Genomic DNA, 22,342 nt, shown 5'->3' on the forward strand with positions numbered 1-22,342 from the left:
TCATTGCATGCAAAAGAATCAGCTGCCAAAATTCATCAGGACTTGTCCCTAGCTTATAGACCTACAGTGATAATGAAGGAAATGGAGACAATGAATGATGTCGAGACTTCAAAAATGGCTGCAAACTGTGTATGATGAAGAGCAAAAGGGCAGGCCCAGTATCTAGACAGATGAAATCGTTCAACAAGTGGACCAAGAACTGTGATCTGATTGATGTTAGATAATTATTGGTCTGGCTAATGAATTTCTTCATGTTAGATACACCACTATTTACACCATTTTTATGGAAAAGCTCAGCTATCACAAACTGTGTGCAATATGTGTAACAAAAATGCTTTCCAATCAACACCAAGAGAAAAGACGTTGAGTGGACAAGCATTTATGGACTGCTATCAACAAGACAGATAGGACTAGTTTTCTCACATTGTTAGAGTAGATAAGACCCCACTTGAAATGGTCACTTGCTTGATACACAGGAGGCAAACTTTAAGCTGAGGGATTAAAGAAGTTGGTGCAGCATCATGAAAAGTGCATAGAAGTAAAAAGCGATTACGTAGAAAAGTGAAGTAGGCTAGTAGTAAACTAAAACTGTCAATAAAAATTTTCGAACAAAAAAATTTTTTTAAGTCAATAGTGTGAAACTTATAGCCCTTTAAAAGTTTAACTAAGGATAGAAGAATTGATTCATTTAAGTTTATTCCAAAGAAATAATTCTTTCATTACATCATAATGAAAACTATTTAAATATACTCTTCATTTGACTTGGTGTACATTTTCCATACTGGAGGGGGCAAAACTGATTATTATGACTCTTTCTATGGCAATTTATTGTCTTCCTCTACCCATAATCTTCACCTATGGAATACCAAGAGCATTTATAGTCAACACTTTTCAGGATATCAAGCAAGATGCGCCATTACATAATTTGAGGAATTAGCTGATTTGTCATCTGTCCTCACCGTAATATTATGTATATCATTAAATCAATATTGAAGGCTAACATTTGCAATAATAACTTGATCAAAGTCAAATTATTGTCAACTGTATGCCTGTATTCCAGAAAAAAAACTTGTATCGGCCCAGTCACGTTGACCATCGCCAAAATTGGAAGATGGTGGGGCGCTTAGTGCCAGGACATAACCTAATAGTCAATATGAATTATCCCTGAATTGAATCGGCTGCTATTAACTGCCAAAAGTTACTTCAGCAGATTAATTTTCACATACTCCAGCTTAACACCAGATAAACATGATATAAAATTTATGTACCCTAAGTTTATGTAATTGGTACCCTGAGGCATCAACCAGAATCAAACTTAGGCAATCCAGTAGGTAGCCCAGTACTCAACCCACGTAAACATCTCACTCTTAGTAAAATGTGACAATATGTAACCACATACACTACTATTTTTTATACAGTTGACTTTCACCTGTGAATCCAAATTTCTAAGTTCCCGAAGTAACTTTTCTCCCTTGTTGAGGAGGTGGAGGTTAGGCCGTCTGTCCCAGCTGGCAAGTCCAAGGCGTGAGAAGAGGAGACGTGCATGTTGGAATGGTGTGAGTGATTTTGGGGGATGGGGCCGATGGACGCCACTCTTGGTCATCAACGGACAGTCTTCTTCTCTCCTATGGAAAAAAGGGCAATCCGTAGTACATCATCAACGACTCTCACTGAGGGGGTGTTCAGTTACTGATTGCTATTGGGTATCCCCTATCGATCATTAGGGTGACATTCCTAAGAAGCCCAATGATTTGCAAAACTATAGAAGAATATTACCAAGTGCACACCCAGAAAACTAGGGGTCCATTAACGAACAAGTGTCTGTGATTATAAAACAATTGGAACTCTCTTTTTTCATGCCTCTTGATTGATTTTAGTTTTTTAGCAATGGAAATTACATTTGATTTCATTTTACAGCCATTTTTATTAGAGAGTGGAATTATAATTTTACAATAAATCAAAACTATCATCCAGTGAACAATACAAAAGCAACATATTGTCAGAAAGCTAAACCAATCACGTAGCCAGAGAAAAGCAAATAACTGGAGAAGGACAAATATTGACAAAGGATTGCTGAAATGCAGATTAATATTTTTCATTAAATTACAATTGAATAATGCAGTATGGATAGTTAATGGCTAACTTATTGCATGGTCAACTAGAGATTTGCTAGCTTAACAGGAGAATATAGAACTCTGCAGGCTAATGAATGCAAGGGAAACAATTATGGGAAAGTATATAATGTTTAAATAAAAACATTAAATATTATTGAAAACTTATGATTTGTGATCAAAATTATAAACTTATAAGAAAGTTTCAAATTTGCATTTTTTAAAAAACTCTTATCAAAGTTTCAAAGCATTATCTTTATGATTGTAATTTCATTAAAATTTTGAGGAGCAGGGAAGAGAGAATAGCATGGATAATTCATAAAATGGATGATTTGCACAAGGGTACGAAAACATGTTTATTTTAAAATGACTGTTTCTTCCTTTTTGTAGGTTAACATTTCAATTAGCAAATATAACTATCAAATAAAAATTTATTTTCCATTAAAATAAGAAATATTGCTAATTTATGGTAACATCATTTGAAAAATATAAAGGTTACGATTAGTATTTTTGCAACACTATAGTAAGAATTATTCTCAATTTAAACTATGACCAAAAACCATAAGCTTTTGGGCCACATAATTAATTTATTAATTTTCAGTAAATTCATTATTTTATAGAAACTAAGTTTGCGTAATAGGACATAGCAGTATTGAAATTATTGCTTCATTCTCTGAAAGCATATATTTAACTTAATGTACCGAAAGTGTGAAATCACTGAAATCTATACAAAAGTAATAGTGACAGCCCTGCTTAATAGCATTAACCACATGAAATGCTTTAAGTGCATGCCTTAATGCTAATCCCTACCCACCCCTAGCCAAAAACCTTATGGGTACACAGAATCCTGTATCAATCAAGAAAGAAATTTAATTCAACTGATGAAAATGCTTTTCTTAAGGAAATATTTAAACTATGAGATATAGCAAAAGGAGACAAAATTAAATGGTAAACAATGAATGACTGACTGATTTATTAGGTGCTCCCTTAAGTGCTCCCGTTCTGCATGACGCTGCCCAAGCAAAGCTGAGATAGAATCCTCCTGTGCACCAGGCACCAGCTGAGGTGGCGGTGGTGCAGGGATGTTTAAGGAACCATCCAAAACATCAAGGCACTCTGGGCTAGTGTGGCCAATATATTGCAGAAGCTGAAAAGAGATAAAGAATGCCAAACTTTAAGTACAAACTAACACTGGACTTCATTAAGACCACTATGTAATCAATGTTTGTCTATAATAAATGAACATTGTAATCTTTACACTGAAGTGAGATTTATGTATGGTATTAGATGGTAAAACTATGAATACATGATGAAACTAATTTTAAGATCAAATAGGGATTGGTGATCCTAGGTTTCCTGACTTTGTTCCAATTTTCCAAATGACCATGCAATATTTCACCCTCTATTTCTCAGTTTTCCTTGAAAGCTATTTAGCTCTGATGTTAATTGAAACGAATAAAAAGAAATAATTCAGAAAAAATTTCCTGAATAGCATATCACATTCCTTAATCTTTCAGAAATTGTGACCTTTATCCTGATTTCCCCAGCAAAAGTGACCACCTAGCGACTTTGCTTACATCATCCAAATTATCCATGTCCTCGGCTGCATTGTTCCATGTGGGCAGCATGTCTGGTGGTCGGTGGCGCAGTGTGTGCTGTGGGGGTGCTCCATTCAGGTTCAGACGCCCCAAACCTCCGCCCACCATGGGATGGTGAAGCCGAGAGGAGGGGGGAATCGACGAAAGAGATTGCTGGGAGTCATCAGCCCCTTGCCTCCGAGACAAAGCCTGGAATTTGCCCACTCCATACATGGAAATGCTGTCACCTGTTGGTTGTAATGTGGGATAAAGTGAAGCCTCTATTTTCTCCATCACAAAAGGACATACATAAACCTCAAATGCATGAAATTTTGTTACATGCAAATTGGTCTTGTTATGAACCTAAGCATTAAAAAGCCTAAAAACTATGCTATGTCCTACCACCCCTCAGAAATAACAAACTCATTTTCACAGTTTGTTTTCCAGATTTTACCGTAGTATGTCTAATTACTTCATGACAAGTAGCTTTTAGCTACATTTTTTAACTCAAAAAGTTTCAATTACAAGCATTCCCTGAATTTATATTTCAACCATTATTTTTCTTTCTTTCTTTGTCTCTTTACTCATTCTGAAAAAAAACAGCTTCATTACACTTACCAGGTCTAGACATATGCCTAAGTAAGGAAAATATTTTTTAACGTTCCCAAATACCAAACCCAATTATTACGTTGAGTCTACCACTTACAGTTAGGCTCTTGAAGGTGATTAAAAATAAACATGTATTATCCTCATCAAAATGTGGATACTTAAAATAATGCAAGGAGTTAGCTGAAAAAATGAATAATACACAAGCCAGAAAGGTTTCTTAAAAGCTGTTTAAATTAAAGAGGGTTCCAAATCATTGTTCCATTATGTACCTCCATCCATGTTCCCTGAATTGTCTTTGCATTCCTGATCACTGCACCAGGAAGGTTCCCTTTGCTCAAAATCGTCTCCTTGATAAGGCGAGTCTGAAGCAGCACAATGTAGGATAGACACATCCCAGCAAGCCTTCCCTCCAATCCCACGGAGGAGGACACGTACTTCTGATGTCCCAGGCAACAATTCATCCCCTCTTTGTTGGTCTAGGGCTTCAAGCTCCACCAGAGACATCAGCTGGGAAGTTCCACTCATCACAAAAAGCTTGGAAGGAAATAAATGAAAGGAGTCAGCTACAGATCCAATGATGCAAACATTTGGAAAAGTTCATTTAAATGACTGAAAGCTGATTTGAAATTGAAAACTATTAACTGATTAGACAAGAAAACCAGTATTAAAAATGATTCTATTGTTAAAAATTGGCGATACATGCTTTTTTTCAGAATCATCATTTACACTTTTGGTTTTCATTTATAAATGATAAATACATTCATATTAAATAATGGGACTGATGAAAATTGATGTTATGAAATATTTGAATATGTTGCAGGCCATTAACACATTCACTGCTATAATGCTCAACTCATAAATGGTAAATGTATATGGATTGACTGTCATGCAAATTCCCTCGAAAATATAAATTTGAGGTTATACTACTCACCAATCAGAAGCTAAGATGAAGCACACAAAACTGTACAAGGCAACCTCATTAGCTTTTTGCTCCTATTTTGATTACAGGAGACACCTATATGACTGTTTGCATTTTTGTACTTACACATGTGACTACCTACACTAAGTGGGCATCATTATCAAATCTAAAAGAAATGCTAGATTACAGGAAAGGTTACAAACCATTTTAAATTTAAATAATTCTGTTTTCTCCATTTAGTTTTCAAAGATCTTGAAGAATTAATAATAATTCTTGAGATATTCTCACTTTACCAGCCATAACACCACTTTGTTTAAAAATATTAGTGAAGAACCAACATATTTATTCTATGCATTTTAACAAAACACACAACTGAAATACTAGGACTCAATTAAAATGAACCTGACTCCATTTATATTAACTATAAATAAATGCATTAACCTCTAATGATAAAAGAAGAGTTCTAGTGTTTGACACAATCACAATGTACTTTCATTTGCAAATTAATTTAGTAAAGAAAAAAATGAGTGCAATGCATCCTTCAGCTACCAGAATCAAACGAGTAGGCAGAAAACGATTAAATAAATGTAGACATTGCTTATGATAAAATTATAGCACAACTTAAAACTTTCTATAGGTCAAGAGTAAGAGAGAAGGTATAATTACTTGGACATTGGGTGCAGAGAACACCTGTGCGCTAAGTTCATCAGATGGAAGACCTGGAACGTCATCATGCTCCACAACCAGCGATGGCAGTCTTGCAGCTCCGTCTGCTGACATGGGAAAGTGCCCCACGTGATTGACCAAATGAGCCCTCACCTAGCGTAGAAATGAAGCACCCAGAGTCAATATTTTCATCAATACCAATTAAACATTAATAGTTCCTTTCCTTCACCAAGGGCATAGTGACACACCTATTGATTAGAGAAGATACTCAAATCATTTATGTATTATGGGAATTATGGAAACAGGTTAAAGCTCTGTCTGCAAATCTTCACAACTTACACCAAACTCACAATTTCCACTAAGATGTATGGTAACCAACGTGCCAATGAAAGATGCAGATATTCACAATTGCATGATAAGTAGATATTTGTAACCAATTTCTTCCTGTTATGATAAACCAGAAATAAAGGTGGGCTAATTGTAAAACCAGAGTAATTCCAATTCTTAAATTTTCATTCTTCTTACATACTCAGACTCTGATTCTATTCATTTCTATATACACTTTTGCCTAATTCCAGAAAGAACCACTCAAATAAACACCACTTGAATGCAGTCATTTGATGCAGCATATTCTTTGCATCTAAAGATTTGATCAAATTTAAAAAATGTAAGTATTTCTTCAAATATAAGTATGATAGGGAATTGAGAATGGCAGTTTTATGCCTTGCCAGTGATATTTACTGAGGTAACCAAAATAAGCATCGACAAAGGGCTTTCAAGTAAAAACATGCAGTGAAATTGTATTATTTATTGTAATGTTTCATCGAATTGATCTAGTTCTTGCAACTCCAACTCACAAAATTTACTTTGCAGTATGCAGTTTCATGTTTGTATCCATTAATCCAATTTCTGATATGAAAATAACTTTAGTACGTCTGACATATAGACAACCTTCAATATTCATCTCTAATGGACAATTTCATTAATGAAATTATTTCAAAATGTTCAACCGGCCTCTACATTAAAGTTTTTAGTGCTACTACAGGGTTCGGCAACATATCTTCCTTTTTTATAAAACAAAACCCCTTTAAAAAGGAAGTTATGCTGCCGCACCCTGTAGTACCTTTCCCAATACCTATCTGCTCAGGGGCGATAGTCAGAAATTTTACAAGATGAGGGGTTCAGTGGTACCTCAGGAGCACTACGATGAAGTAACTATCAAAAGTAAGGAGAAGTTATTAAATTTTCTACTAGCATATCTTAGGCATAGAGCCCACAGAAGGAAATGACTAGAAGTAATCAGCTTGAATAGCGGAATTAACTATACAGCATGGCAAAAAAATTCACATGGTGCCAGCTCTGAAGGATGAAATGAAGCCTGACATGAGATACTACACCAACAACGATGGAGAAATTTGGATAAAATTGAAGCTGATGAAATTGAGCAGGAGAAAAGAAAGATGCAATGGACATCATTTTCCTCACTCCAAAGACTGAATCAATAGCAATACTGGCTCATTCCCCAGATCAAAAACCACATTTCTAAAGCATGATGTCTGTACTGGTAGTTCATGAATACTGCTGTTATTTGATCTTTTTTAACTTATTCAGTTATTTCTTATTACAAGCAATCACTAGATACTTTTAACAAGTACATATCCTAGACATCGATATATTTTCCACTTCTTACCACAATTGATAGCAAGAAAAGACAACAGTTGTGCTAGCATCTCCTGGATGAGGGCATTGAACTGCAATTTCTGCAAACATTATACAGCTGTGGCTCCCTTGTTGCTACACTCAGATTGGCCAGCTTCTTTACCATTTTCCATGCATTATTTTGGGGTATCAAATGTCACTATTGAATTCCTTTCTTATTCAAGCCCACGCTTACAGTGAGAACCCAGGAGCATGCAGATATAAATGCTGTACGAATTTACTTAAAAAGAAATTATCCATATTAAGAAGGGTTTACGGTTGAAAAAATCCTAAGGCCAACATTTGATGTTTTGAAAGACCACGTCAATATTTCGGTCAGCTGGATGATGACTGATGGGGGAAGAGGAGGAAAGTCTAATTGGTCACTTGGCTACATAGGAAGACATCTGTGTTGAAAATCAAATGGTGATCATGTCTTTCAAAATATTGAACAATGGCTTTATGATTCTTTCACCAATAAACTTCCCACTCAATAGCTCATATATTTCCATCATTACTAAGGTTGGGTCAGATGAAAAGCTGCATACTTAACATAAACTAAAGTTGGAATCACACGACATGTGCCTACCATTTTGGCCGCAAGTTTCACACGGTTTCCAAGGTCCGAATTGCTGGATGCAGGGGTCTCCCCACTATCTGGAGAACTGGGTGGTGGGGACATGCTGTGGACTTTCTTGGCAGGTGTGCTCGTGGGACTTGAGGCCCCTCCCACTCGGAGATTGTCCAAGAGCAAGTCAGGAACAAAGGCATCAATTTCACAGTCTTCAAAGAGGCCCTTTGGCCAGCGTCCCCTCCTCTTTGCTCCTTCCCAACACTCCTCATTCTCCAGCCGTTTCATGCTCATGTCTCCAGCAACAATGGCATCTAATACCTGCAAAAAGTTGCCAGAACTGGATTAATTTCATGAAATTTTGTCACAATAATGCCAACTATCTTGCTTTCATTAAAGTTTTTATTTTTATTGAATTTTGACCAAGAGATTCATTCACTCTAAGGATATAACATGATAATCCATGAGAAGAAAACTGATACCTTAGTAGGAGGGAGAAAGAACCAAAGGGAAACTTAGCACCCAAGGGGAAGAAATTAGTACAAGTGGGATCTATCTACTAGATCAGAAAAAGGATTAAATGAGTTTGAAGAAGTCTTTCTCACAGGCATGCAGCAGAGTTTAAGTTCATGGCATTTAAACTTTGTAGGATGTCAAGAAGTGGCAGAGAATTAAAGACAGTTGATCACCAGGATGTGCAGCTTTACATGGGATACATATCATAAAATTCTTGCAGCCAAAATATGACTTCCTTCATATGATTTACATTTCCATGAACAATAATAAGGGAAGCATTTAATAATTTAAGGTAACATATTGCATTACTCAGATCTATTAAACTTTTCCTTTTTACCCTTGAAAAGCAAAATGAAGGAATAGTATTGCCGTTATCTCATCTTACAGTTATCTCTAAAATAAATAGTTTTTTTTAGAAATTGCTTTAAAAATGTTAATGGGACCTCCAAAAGACATATTTCCTTTAAAAGCCCAAAGTCATAATTTTTCATAAAAGCAATAATTTCTACTATATGGATGCATTAACACAATAATTTATCTGCTCTGCACTTCTAAAATAGACACACACTTTACCATTAGATTTCCGAGGTGTACTACACTCTTACAAAAGCATTCTAAAGTCAAACTTTGTTTCAATATGAAGTTAAGTTCCACTTCAGTACACATTGATGATTTTCCCTTTAGCAGGTGCATAACAACCTGGAAAATGATGAGGAGCAGTGAGGGTCCCATGTGGGAGACGCCAACTGTGGCAGCGGGAGGGCCAGCTAAGAGTGAGGGGGGCGGGTCAAGGAGACAGGCGAGAGGCAAACGCATGCACCACTCTCCCATACAGAAGAGCAGTGATGTCATTAGGCGCCGGAGTTCATCATCCACAGGCCCATCACCACAGCTTCGAGAGAGGTGCTCCAGTGTCAACACCAACACCTGCAACAAAAATATGCACATAAATCAACACTTGTAATAGCGGTCTCACTCTGAGAAAGTGTTCCTGAGAAACTGCGGGAAATGGTGCAAAATTAACTCAAAGTAATGTAGGTGACTCTGCTTAAGTTATATTGTGGCATTTCCAGCAGTTTCTTTGTTTTTGTCAAAAAACCATACATTTTTATGTTTGAAAGCGGTCTGTAACATTGTAGACAGCAGCAAAATGCACAACCATTATTAATGTGATACAGTGCAAATACAGTAATTAATCACAACATTTTTGCTCCTTTGAAATATTTGGAATGTAATAGGACATCTGAACAGCTTCCCTGATTAAGACATTCAGTCAAAAATCAAGGGATTCAACTTTGAATCCGAGATTTGGTGAATAATTTCTGCACTGAGCAAATCTTGCCATTTTTGCAAGCAGTTTTCTCACCAACAGAATAACAATAGAAACTTAATAAGCTAACATTCAGTATGAGTGATTTTATCAATACTTTTCAGAGAATGACCTAAGTTTAATTATATCATGGCATATTTAATTAAGACTGTGATAGGAGGAGAATAACAAACCGAACGGTATTAGGGTTAACCCTGTGAAATTTATCCATGATGGAAAGGAAACAAACTATGCAAATTTCACTTGAATAGAGATTTATTCACGACCCGGGTTTCAAACACTTAATGATGAAGATGACAGATGAGACACCTGAAGATGACATTAAGTGTTTGAAACCCGGGTCGTGAATAAATCTCTATTCAAGTGAAATTTGCATAGTTTGTTTCCTTTCCAGGAGGAGAATGTTAGGCAAACAGGGAAGGCAAATAGGACGGAAGGAAGGTAGGAATGGAGTATCCGGTGATGAATAGAGACTTTGTCGCAGAGTAAGATGTTGGGTTGTTTGTCAGGAGAGACAAGGGTATTGTCACAGCACCAAATGGTAGTTTGTGTCCATCCAAAACCTACCTTAACCAGCAGATTACTCATAATAATAATATTTATACAATTCATCAAATACTTCTGAAAAATGCTCTTCTGAAAAAGGGCTGCATTAACTCAAAATATGGCAGAACCAAAACATTTTGCCATTTGCACAACAAAAATCATTAACATTATGAAAGAATGACATGCACTTTGGCTAATTATGTGAAAATGTTGAAACTGGTAGACTATTTCATTTAATGAGAGTGGAAAAATACCAATTATTTTTGCATAATCCCCTATAGGACCCCACTCATATTCCAGAAAAGGTATATACAATTCTGTGATCTTATTCATGAATATTCCCTTCATTTTGGAAATTGAAAATGAAGTTAAAATCCATTAAGTTTTAGAAAAATGTAAATTCATTCAGAACATATATTTCGTTTTTTGTTTTTATATTCACAAACATAAAATGTCTGATTGTATTGCCTAACAATAAATAGACAATGTTTTAAGAAATGAAAGCCTAAAATTTGTGGTCTAAACAAAAAAGAAAAGGCACAGCATCTAATTTGGCATGATTTGAAAATTGTACAGTAATAATGGAAAAAAGTGGTAAATTTTACCAAAAGGCTAGACACAATTTTGCATGCACTTAATTAAGGCACAAATCTAATAGCAATAGGTTTAATGTCAGCATAGACAAGACATGTGAATTGATATGACTTTTCACATTATAAAAAATACCAGTCTGAAAAATAACCTTTTTTTATTTAGCCCTTTTAAAAGGGAGAATATTTAAAATTCTACCCCTATAAAATACCTCTGGTACTGAATACATAACTCAACATTATATACCAGTACAATATGATTCACCCATTTTATATCATTTCACACTCTTCACTTCCTAGAATGACACTGAATGTGAAGAACATTAATCTCACCTCCACAATTCTTGGAGGAATGTCAGGAAAACCATCCATCAACTTATCAGCATGATCACAGAGCATCAAAAGGATGTCAGAAGCAACTTGGCCTACCATGTTGCTGTTGAACTGGAAAAGGATAATAAGCATTATACATGCATGCAATTTAAAATCAAAACTATAATAATAAGACTTTCCAATAAAAAACATTTGCTGTATTTTAACAGTATTTGTTACTTTAGGTAGATGTTAAACATTTTACATCAACTTGGTTGTATCATACCAAAAGGAAAAGGAAGCAATTATGTTCAGAATTAAGAGAAACCATAAACACAGTAATCAACCCCAAGGTCAGTTGGGCAGCTGATGGTAGAGTTCACCCAGTACTAAGCCCTAAACGGCGGGTGAAATTCACTCATCACGTTAGGGGGGCCAGTTCCTTTCCCTGTGCCAGTTATGGTTTCCCTGGAAGATCTGGTACCCGAAAAATCACATAGCTTGGGTAGAGTTGCAGGTGCCCAGAGAGGCTAGCCAGGGAATTGAACCAGGGCCCTCTGGTCAGTAATTCAACGCTCTACTCATGCAATACCGCAACCTGATATAGATAATACTATGCTGGACTACTGTGACCCATGGTAATCAGAATGCAATTTTAAAATTTTTATAGCAACTTGGTTGTTTTAAATGAAAACAATGCAAAAGAGACAAAGTATAATTTTAAAATTGATATTCCAACCCTCTAAAAGATAGTATAACTCCATAGGTATTTAGCACATATACAAGGTGGTCAACAATTAAATGATTTCAGATTCTAGTATTTTTCCTGGGTTTTCCAAGAGAGACCATTTTGCAGTATCAAATCCTTGATATAATTCAACAAACACAGCTAAATGTAAATGCTCAAATATTTTGACATTCCTACCAATGGCACAAACATTCATGGTAGATTATTAATTAATAAATCAAGCTTCAAAAAAAACTTTTCTTACTGAAGAGAGATTACCTCATTTGTAGTTTTAGAGTTGCACACAGCAGTTTTAAAAACATTTTTTAAGCATCTAGATGATTCAGTTTTAATCATCTAATGAATTAGATCATCTATATGAAAATTAACTGCAACATGACATAGTATTGCATTTTCTCATTGCTTAGATTTAGGAAATACACATACTTAAACAATTTGACACGATAATATCAATAGACATTTAGCTGAATGGAAACAAAATTATTCCTAATGCTCATAAGTCAATCTTATTACATTCACATAAATCATTATTCCTACTTCCTTGTACTGCCCACTATCTATTTTCTAGCAAAATAACAGTAGTTCTCAGAAATTTAAGGTTTGACCGATCAATTCCAGTTTTTCCCATCCCAGGTTTTTTTTTCCTTTTTTCAAGTATTAAAGGATGGGTGTCCACCATGTTATGTACATATTCTGAGGGGCACACCCAAACATTTATATTTTAAATGAACCTTTGGGGGCTTTTCAGAGAGATTTGGAGATACTTAAGAAAACACACCCCAAGAGCAAGCAGGAGGACATTCATTGCTTCTTTCACACGTGGATGCGGGCCGTGGAAATGTGGCCCAAAGGAGCGAGATGAGGGTGATGAGGATGTCAGCTGCCCCTGGAGAAAAATACCCAACCCAGAGAGGGCAATGCAACGGGCCACCCCTGTGGGCTCACGCCTCCCACACTGAAGCAGAGCATCCAACACAAGGTCCTGCAGGTAGGAGAGGAAGGTTTATTTTCAATTAAATTTCACATACATTTGAGAGTTTTACATTAAATGACAGAAATACATTGACTCTGGAAATGACATCTAATGAATTGTTATTCATAAGTAATAGATTTGCCATGGTGTCCTTATCCAACCGTCAAAAAATTTCCAGTTTTCCAAAATTTCCAGGGTTTTTCACTTTCCCAAAAATATCTACATTTGGGCAAATATTGATAATGTGACAGTAATCATTGACTGCAGGCGTCAAAAATGACAAGGAATGGTTGGTAATCTCACTGTGATACCATATGCATAACATAATGCCTTTCTGTATACCATGTATATGATATGCATGAATACATGAATAATATTGAGTAAGTACAGTATCCTGATCAGAAACCCTCTTGTAATCACAAGATACTGACAGTAGTCCCTCTTATTAGAATAACATGGACTTTCTGGGAAATGAAATTGATACTCAGAAAAAATGATCATACTTTTGGTTTCACTAAATTTGTACACAATAAGAATGTCAACAGTCTATCATAAAGTTTCATACAAACTTTTCATTCCCATCACTCAACAAGAAGTCTAAAAATCACTCACAAGCATAAGAAAAATCACCCCTTTATAACAACAGAGTCGAGTGACAAAATATAATAACTCCTAAAATTAATAAAAAAATCATAAGTACATGCTATAATAACAAATACATTCAAATTAGAACAACATACTATATAATATTCAGAGAACAAAATGATTATATCCTTATTCTCTCATACAAATGAACCATTGCATCAACTTGTGCATTTGCAATGCAGTGTTTCTCAATGTTAAAGCAAGGCAAAAGCTGCAAAGAAGGACAAAGAATAAAATTCATGGTTGGTAAATAACAAGCCATTGAATAGAAAGCACTTATTCTAAAGAATTTAAGGAAATGAGGTGAATGGTTTTTATTCCAATGCATCACCATCAATGAACCACAGGTTTGTCTTCTTGTTTAAAAAGATAAGCATTGGTGAGGGGGTGAAGGTTTATAAGGTAAGGGAGGGAGGTCTAGTGGATGGGTTTCACATTGACAAGGGTAATTAGAAAAAAACATGAATACAAATATCACATGCCTGGAATTGGTCACACGAACACTGTAAATTGTAAATGCAGTCACAATATCCTTTTACACTCTATTACCATAATATATATGTGCATTTATGGTATTTCAAAGAGATTAGTTTCAAAAACGTTAGTTTAATGGCAATGCCACATAGATGAAAAAATTAGAGGAATTACAGAGGTCAAGTAAATTTCAAGACTGATTTTTCATGATTTTCAAAACATTTTAAATATTAAAACAATCGCATTTTGCATTATTTGCCAGTCTGGAAAATATGTTTTTGCAACAATATGTCATGGAAAACATGTTTTTGTTACCATTGTGTGTCATGGGTTCATTGAAATTTGGTCATTTTCATGTTTTGTAGAATATTTCTTTAGATTTGTGTAATGTTTTATTTTATGCAAAAACCATTATATGTGATGTCTACTGCCTCATCTTATTTGGGTTTGGGGGTATCTAAATTAAGAGTGTCACTTTTTAAATATACCCTTCGTTTAATTATGAGGGTCATCCGGAAAGTAGTACCCGTTCGTGAAATAAAGACACAAAAGTAAATATTAACAAACATAAAAAATTTTATTTGAAAGAGGATACTTTAAACTACTTCTCAACATAATCTCCAAGCAAACTAAGGCATTTGTCATAACGTGTGACAAGTTTCTGTATTCCTGCTGCATAGTCCTTCGCCGCCAGCTCATTGAGATACGCGAGGGACCCATCTTGCACAAATTTTTGCATAATGCAGATGGTGTTTAACAATTTCATGAACAATTGTTCGAGAAACATTGGGAAAATGCTCACAGATGTCATCAATTGTGACGCGCCGATCGTTCCTCACGAATTCGTCAACTGAGCTCACCAGTTGGTCTGTAATGACAGACGGTCTCCCCGAACGCTCATCGTCGTGTGTGTTCCCCCTCCCCATGTTGAAGTTGCGACACCACCGCCGAACAGACGACTCGTCCATTACATTGTCTCCATACACCTCCTTTAATTGGCGATGAATATCACATGGGCGAACGTTTCTTGCATTGAGGAATTTAATCACTGCCCTCACTTCACAACTGGCGGCGTTCTCAATTTTTTTAAACATTGTAAACAATCACAGAAACAACACAGGCAATGCTAGCGTCACGCAACTTGGCCCAGAGAAGGCAGACAAGCCACTGAAGCTATCCGACCTCGTCCAGCGGCTACTCGCGTCGTCAGCACTTCATGCGGCACGAACGGGTACTACTTTCCGGATGACCCTCGTATTTTGAAGTTCAGATCCATTTCTCCCGACTGTGTTCAAATAGTTCATTTTCAGTTACCTCTCCAAATCATCACATTTTATTCATTTGAATTATTCCTTACTCAAAGTAAGTGCAGAATAAAATGAAATTATCTTCAATCTGTCCATTAAAAAAGCTGCCACTGTCGAAGTATTTACTTTCAAACTTGAGAGAGTACCTATTTCTGAAACGGGTACACCAGGCGGCTGCGGTAGATGTATTTAGCATCAACATTTTTAAAAGATGAGAGAGTTATTAAGGCAGTGATAATGCCAAGGATAACGAATAACGTTGGTTGAAATTAATAATAAATACGGTCATCCTCCACGTGCATATTAACTAATTATACCGTTGTAACTATTTTTTCTGACGCTTCAACCAATACAATGGCATTTTATAAATACACTGCAAAGCTTTCCCACATTTTACTCATTTGAAGTCTCCTTCTTCTTTAAATGACTTCAAAGGATTACGAAAACGAGACAGAAAAACTATTTGAAATCGCGCCGATCAACAGTTGACTACGCTCCAAAATATAGCGTCGCTGCAACTCAGCGTTTGTCGAGCGGTCGCATCCTACCCACCCTAGCTCCCGGTGAGCAACTAGAAACTGCAGGCGTACGCGTGCATGCGTGCGTCTATATCAACCCAACCCAAACACTTTCCGAGTTTTTTCAGTCTTTTTCTTCCAAAAAAAGACGAAATCAGTTTCGTATACTTCTGCTTCCACTTGGAGTTCACTATATTGAATTCTATTACAAGGGGGATGTTCGGTGTCCAGTTTGTGCTCGTCACTGTTGACGTCCCCTGATTGCACGAAAATGTGCAATTCTGAGCAATAGCAAACTAGCTTCCTGTTTCGGAGCAGGCTTCTTTTAAATGGAAGGCTGCGAGACGGAAGCAACACTTCAGGTTGCCTACACACCTCACTATAATTATCGATACTAATAAGTTTGTAATTTGTGATGTATATACTCATGAAATACTTGGGTTAATGTTAATTCAAATAGTTAACTAAATATTTCATCTTGCGGGTTAACGTGAGTACTCCAACCGGCTTCATGTCGCCCCTTTATCAGTGCCCACTGTACTCGAGGTGCATGTTGTGTCTGTTGAGTAATTTACCCAACAATCAAACTGCGGTGATAATTAATTATTAATGTACATTTAACTAGTTGAGGTATATTTTTGAGTGTTTTGTTCTCGATATTGGGCAGAAAATCAAATAAGCCCACGATACGTTAACTTATTAGCAAGAAACTAACTGAACTTAAAAGAGTGCTACCTTGTTTCTATAAGTGGTCAAAATAGTTCGTGAGAATAGTGCCATCATTCAATTAAGTGTTTGAGAAATAGTGCCGTTGACTTGCTTTATACGCCTTTGCCAATACGTAAACATTTGATTCCCCCAGATAATTCATCTACGCCGCGAACTTCAATTCATCTGCAAGTCCTCGAGCAATGTTAAGGATTGAATATACGATGGGCGATTTAAAATTCAAGACAAAACTGCTTGAGAAATAGGAAACAACACACGGCGCAATCGTTCGCAATACTGCTACTTCCAGAACCTATCCATTGTGAGGGATAAGCAGGTGTGGAATTGCAGGAAATATGGAGGGAGAGGTGGGCATAACAATTACAATTTTTATTTTAATCGTGAGAGGGGGCCATAAGAAATGATTTTGAATGGGTGGAACGAAGCAGTTAAATTGAAATTGAAGTGTCAATGGGAAACCTGTCAAGCAGTGAGGGGAAACTGCAATTTTGAGGCTGTATTAACAGATTGTTTTGCTTGATTTCCATGCAATGGCAGCTACAGATTGTAGCACATACAAGTTTTAATTGGAGACCCCTGATATAGGAGTGCACTAACACAATGAGGCTTGCTAAGGTGCCTTATTATATGCTCAAGCTGCCACAGAACGTATGGGGCTACAAGATGTTGCCATTGCAAAGTTTTCCAGATCCATTAAACAGAGACAGTCTGTGCAAAAAAGCAGGAAGAATGGCATTTAATTGTCTATGGATGGCCTCTATATAATATGTAGAAGTCTAGATTATTAAAAATAAATTAATTATGACCATTTCCCTACCTGTTTAACTGAGCCACTACATTGTATCTAACATCATATTCATCATAGTACCTGTAAGTCATACACTACCAGTAAATAAAAAAAATTGCCTACATTAAGAGAACTTTGACCAATGTAAATGGAGACTTAGCAGTAGGGAAAAGGACTCAGGATAGTTAAAATATGCCTATACTTGTACAGATATGAAAAAATAATGAAAACTTGTGGTACACAACAATACACAAAGCATTTTCAATCTTTAAAACAACTGACCTTTGCACCAGTTGAGAGCGTTAAGGTGAACTGATCAGCCTCGGGCCTCAGAACAGGTGCATCACACATTGCATCTGTGCAGCACAAGAGGCCACCAAGGATTGAGCAAGCTTCTGTCCTAGGAGTCTGGAGAGAGAGAATTTTAATTTAGTCATGATCCTGAGACCCTGAATCATAAGAAATGACTAAAAGAAAAAGTTGGTTGTAGGCACGCATGATTGATATCATTACAAATAAATTAATTAATGCAGAGAACATTAATATTGACCCACTCCTTTAACATCTGAAGAGGAAGCAACTTCTCGAGCAGCATGAATGAAATCCAACAGAAGTATTGATGAGCCTGGTAGAACCAGTGAGAAAAACCTAGGTCCACAATAACGGATGAGTGTATTGATAACACCCTGCAAAAAAAAAAAGAACATGAAATTAGCTAACCAGTCATGTACATTTAAGAGTTTTCAGGTGATTTTAATTCTGGGAAACTAGATTTCTAATTTTCTTCAGTGATCCATTCAGTTCAGTGAACTAAACTAATGTAGAAAGGAGAATGTACGACAAAACAGGATCCCATTTCACAGTGACCAGTAAAATTCTATCATGGCACTCACTATGTTAGTGAGTTTATTTAGCAAAAAGAAGATAAAAAAAAATACAATTCAAATTTGATAAGTTCCATGGAAGGATATAAACTTAAGGTAAAAGAAAATTCAGGTTGGGGATAATTAAATATGTTTCCAAGGTCATTGTAATTAATTCTACAATAGGAATCACTTTTTCTGTAGTTGTCAATTTCTTACCTATGAAATTACATGTTTGTATATATATAAAATATATGAGTATGTCTAGGAATAATGTTAAGAATATTTTCAAGTCTCTTTCCCTCAAAAAATCATTAGAAACTACATATACTAAGTGGTGTATTCTCATGATAATTTGTACAAGATTAATCACGATTCATTTGGAGTGTATACAGTTTCCTTACTACCAGTATGCTGACACTTTATTTTACTGACACAAGGTTTCATTGAGTAAGTTTTGAACAAAAATAATATTCCATAGGTTTCAACTTTACATTATGTCTATGAAATATTTGAGATTTTCTGGCTAGCCATGGTAGCAGCAGACTACATAAATTATGATAAATAACCTCTCTGATGTGCAGTGAAGTTTGCAGTGAAAGTAAAAATGTGTCAATATCTATGAATCACACAACTAACTGCAAGTGGAGCATTGGAAGCTAGGCCCAAATGAAACTTTTATTGTCATTCATAGTGTAACGATCAATGCAAATAAAAAATTCTACTCTGCAGAAAATATGAGTAAGAAATGTTCCAGGAAGGTGAAAGCCATGAAAAATATTAGGTCCACTTCTCGGAGTTCTGCATCCTACTCACAATGGATATTTCAATATGTTCCGGTTCGTGGTTTATAAATTCAAATAATTCATAAACTTGACCTAAGCTGTCCTCTCTCTACCACAGTGACTTGGCATTGACTTATTATGCATTTTCTTTCAACCTTTTTAAAGCAATATTAGAGTAACATGTTACATGAAGTTCAATCAACAGGCAGTGTTACTTTAAGTCATTTGTAGATAATTATGGCTGGAAAAAAGTACAATGAACTAGTTGTAAAAAATCAGGCCTTGCATGGTGAAAATGGGCCATAATACTGTTTGAAACAATAGCAATTTTTCACTACAGAAGCACCTAATTATTTTGAAGTCACTGCTTTATCATTGGTTTAAAAGAGTATACAGGGACTTAATTGTGTACTCCCTTCACCTGGTGATTAAGTAGTGACTTTAAAACCTAGGCCAAAATAAATACTTCAAAATGTAGCAGAAAACTGCCATAATTATGGACAGTTAAGTATCAGGTTTTGCACAATTATGGTTACCATGCCATCAGAGAAATAGTCAGATGGTAATTTTAGAAACTGATAAACATACAATTTATTGGCAAAAACTAATTAGCTGATATAGAAAAATACATAAACCAAAAACACAGTAATTGACTGGAAGGTCAGTTTGGTAGGTGATGACGGAGTTCACCCAGCACTAAGACCGACGGCAAGTGAAATTCACACATCAGGGTAGGGGGGCCAGTTCCTTTCCCTGTACCGGTTATGGCTTCCTAGGAAAATCTGGTACCCAATAATCACATAGCTTGGGTGGAGCGGTAGGTGCCCAGAGAGGCTTGCCCGGGAATTGAACCTGGGCCCTCCGGTCAGTAGTTCAATGCATGGACTACCGCGACCCAATATAGATAATATACGAGGGTGATTCGAAAAGTAAGGTCAAAACGTAATACAAAACTCAGCTCATTCTCAGTGTGAGGGCAGCAAGTTATATGAATTCTGCATTTCAGGAACATATACTTCAGATTTTTCATTGCACTAACTTATATTAACAGCCGCAAAGACTGTAAAATATCATTCAAGTTCATTGAAAATACCAAGTCGAGATTCCTAAATTCAAGGTTTTACTGCGTTATACCTTATGTTAATTTGCTCATTTTCAACTTAGTTTCAGTTTCAGCATAAATGAAGCATGGATATTCCAGTAAACTTCATCATGAATGTTAAGATAGAATCATGAAAAAGATGTGGTTATAACCACTAAATTCAAGGAAATAATGAATAATATGACAAAAATTTAATATCACTTTGATACATATTACCGCTACTGAACTCTTTCACAGAATTATTTCCACTTCACTTGAAGCTATATCCAAAATATCTGTAGCTATTTAGTTGTTTAAGTGGCCATTAAGCATTTCTCAACTATCATCTTTAAATAGTAGAAAGGTAGACGAAGTTGAGGGTAGGATGAAATACACCCATTTCTCTGAAAAACAGAAATAATCATGTTAAGAAATTTACCTGATCATCACCAGTGAGGCCTTTATGAAGAACTCGATAAAATTCTATAAGGTAATCCTTGGGCGGAGCAATATCTTGTGGTGTCACAGTTATATTGCAGAGAAGTCTATAAGCACACAACTTTCCTTTTCTGTGACTATCTGGCAGTTTTAATGCCTAAAAAATAAAACAAAGTGCTCCATAAGAAAATGCAGCTTAATTATGACCAGCAGTTGCTCACATTAAACAGTGGATCAAATAACTCCAGTACACAGGCCAACTCGTGGCTTTTTGCTCACACGCCAATTACTTTAAGAAGTATCAGTCTTAAGAGATGTTTAAGTTGGTTTCAGCTTACCTCAAAGCACCATGGAACAACAATGGAAATTGGAGGGACGAGCTCAGGAGGTGGTGGTGTTGTCTGGTTGTCACCTGAAACACCTTGGTTGAGACGAATCTTGAAAGAAGAAAGTAAGAACCATAATCCACAATCATTCCATAATGCATTCTCCATACAATGCGATTTACAATAGTTCTCTATCTCACTTGGCCCCATGATGGCAACCAATGCACTGAAGGACTAAAATGCCAATAGATCCCAATAAACTCAAGAATGCAACAATTTCAGAGAGTAAAAATCATTTGCCTTGACTGAGATTCGAACCTGGATCCCTCAATGTCCAGTCGAGTGCCTTAGCCATTTAAGCTACCAAGACATTCTTGTTTTCAAGGATGAAAATATGTCACAAACTGAAGTTTTTAAATGGCACAAGCTCTTGAAAGATGGCCCCTCGCTGGACGGCCATCAAGGTCAAGAACCCACTGCAATGTGTGCGTTAAGTGCTGAATTCAGACCATTGGTAGTGTGTGTCCATGAACATAGATCATATTGGCATTGATAAGATGACAGTGCACGATATTGTCACTCAAAATTTGGTGATATGAAAGATCTGCGCTAAAATCAACCACAGAGACACTCGGTGCACCTAGCCACACCTCCTCTAAGGTAATTGACTACGTGCTGAAAAATGGCATTTTGATGATTCCCAAACCCCCTTACAGTCCTGACTTGGCACCAGCAAACTATTTCCTATTCCCAAAAGTGAAATCCTCCCGCAAAGGACACAACCATGGAATCCTAAATGCTGTCCAAGAAGCTTGCACGTGTACCCTGATGAGGACCCTCTGGAATCCACCGACCAGGGAGGCTTCAAGTCGTGGAAAAGCCACTGACAAAATTGAGTCGATGCTCCATGGATGTACTTTTAAGAATTTTAAGGCATTGTAGCAATACCTGAAATAAATCTATTTTCCCAAAAATGTTCCCGATACTTTTTATACAAACCTTGTACACCTCCTAGTGGTGGGGCATAGCAATGGTAAGCTGGTTAGCAAGGCATAACCTTCAGAAGAGATACTCGCTATTTTAGAAAAATGATAGCGGGACTGGGGCACCAATAGAATTCTTTTTTTGTTTCCTTGTATTTCGTTTCACATGCTGACAGTTGGGCACCGAGGCTAACAGTAAAGAGGCATGATGATAGAAAGGAATGTTTAACATGGCATAGA

The 22,342-nt window shown here is 36.3% G+C and overlaps 1 protein-coding gene across 1 annotated transcript in view; it reads right to left on the reverse strand.

Moving 5' to 3' along the window:
* Positions 1 to 22,342, reverse strand: part of LOC139699070 (probable Rho GTPase-activating protein CG5521) — a 75,840-nt gene that overhangs the window by 12,441 nt on the left and 41,057 nt on the right. The window contains exons 21-33 of the mRNA XM_071598071.1: positions 21,132 to 21,230; positions 20,795 to 20,950; positions 18,181 to 18,312; positions 17,909 to 18,034; positions 12,972 to 13,175; positions 11,467 to 11,577; positions 9,367 to 9,594; positions 8,170 to 8,472; positions 5,883 to 6,035; positions 4,567 to 4,831; positions 3,689 to 3,936; positions 3,080 to 3,258; positions 1,430 to 1,625 (exon numbers count right to left, since the gene is read on the reverse strand). Coding sequence (XP_071454172.1) covers positions 1,430 to 1,625; positions 3,080 to 3,258; positions 3,689 to 3,936; positions 4,567 to 4,831; positions 5,883 to 6,035; positions 8,170 to 8,472; positions 9,367 to 9,594; positions 11,467 to 11,577; positions 12,972 to 13,175; positions 17,909 to 18,034; positions 18,181 to 18,312; positions 20,795 to 20,950; positions 21,132 to 21,230 — 2,400 coding nt within the window. The remainder of the gene's footprint in view (positions 1 to 1,429; positions 1,626 to 3,079; positions 3,259 to 3,688; positions 3,937 to 4,566; positions 4,832 to 5,882; positions 6,036 to 8,169; positions 8,473 to 9,366; positions 9,595 to 11,466; positions 11,578 to 12,971; positions 13,176 to 17,908; positions 18,035 to 18,180; positions 18,313 to 20,794; positions 20,951 to 21,131; positions 21,231 to 22,342) is intronic.

Source organism: Hetaerina americana, unplaced genomic scaffold (assembly GCF_022747635.1).
Source record: "Hetaerina americana unplaced genomic scaffold, ioHetAmer1.1.p SCAF_9, whole genome shotgun sequence".
In the NCBI taxonomy this organism is placed as follows: domain Eukaryota; kingdom Metazoa; phylum Arthropoda; class Insecta; order Odonata; family Calopterygidae; genus Hetaerina; species Hetaerina americana.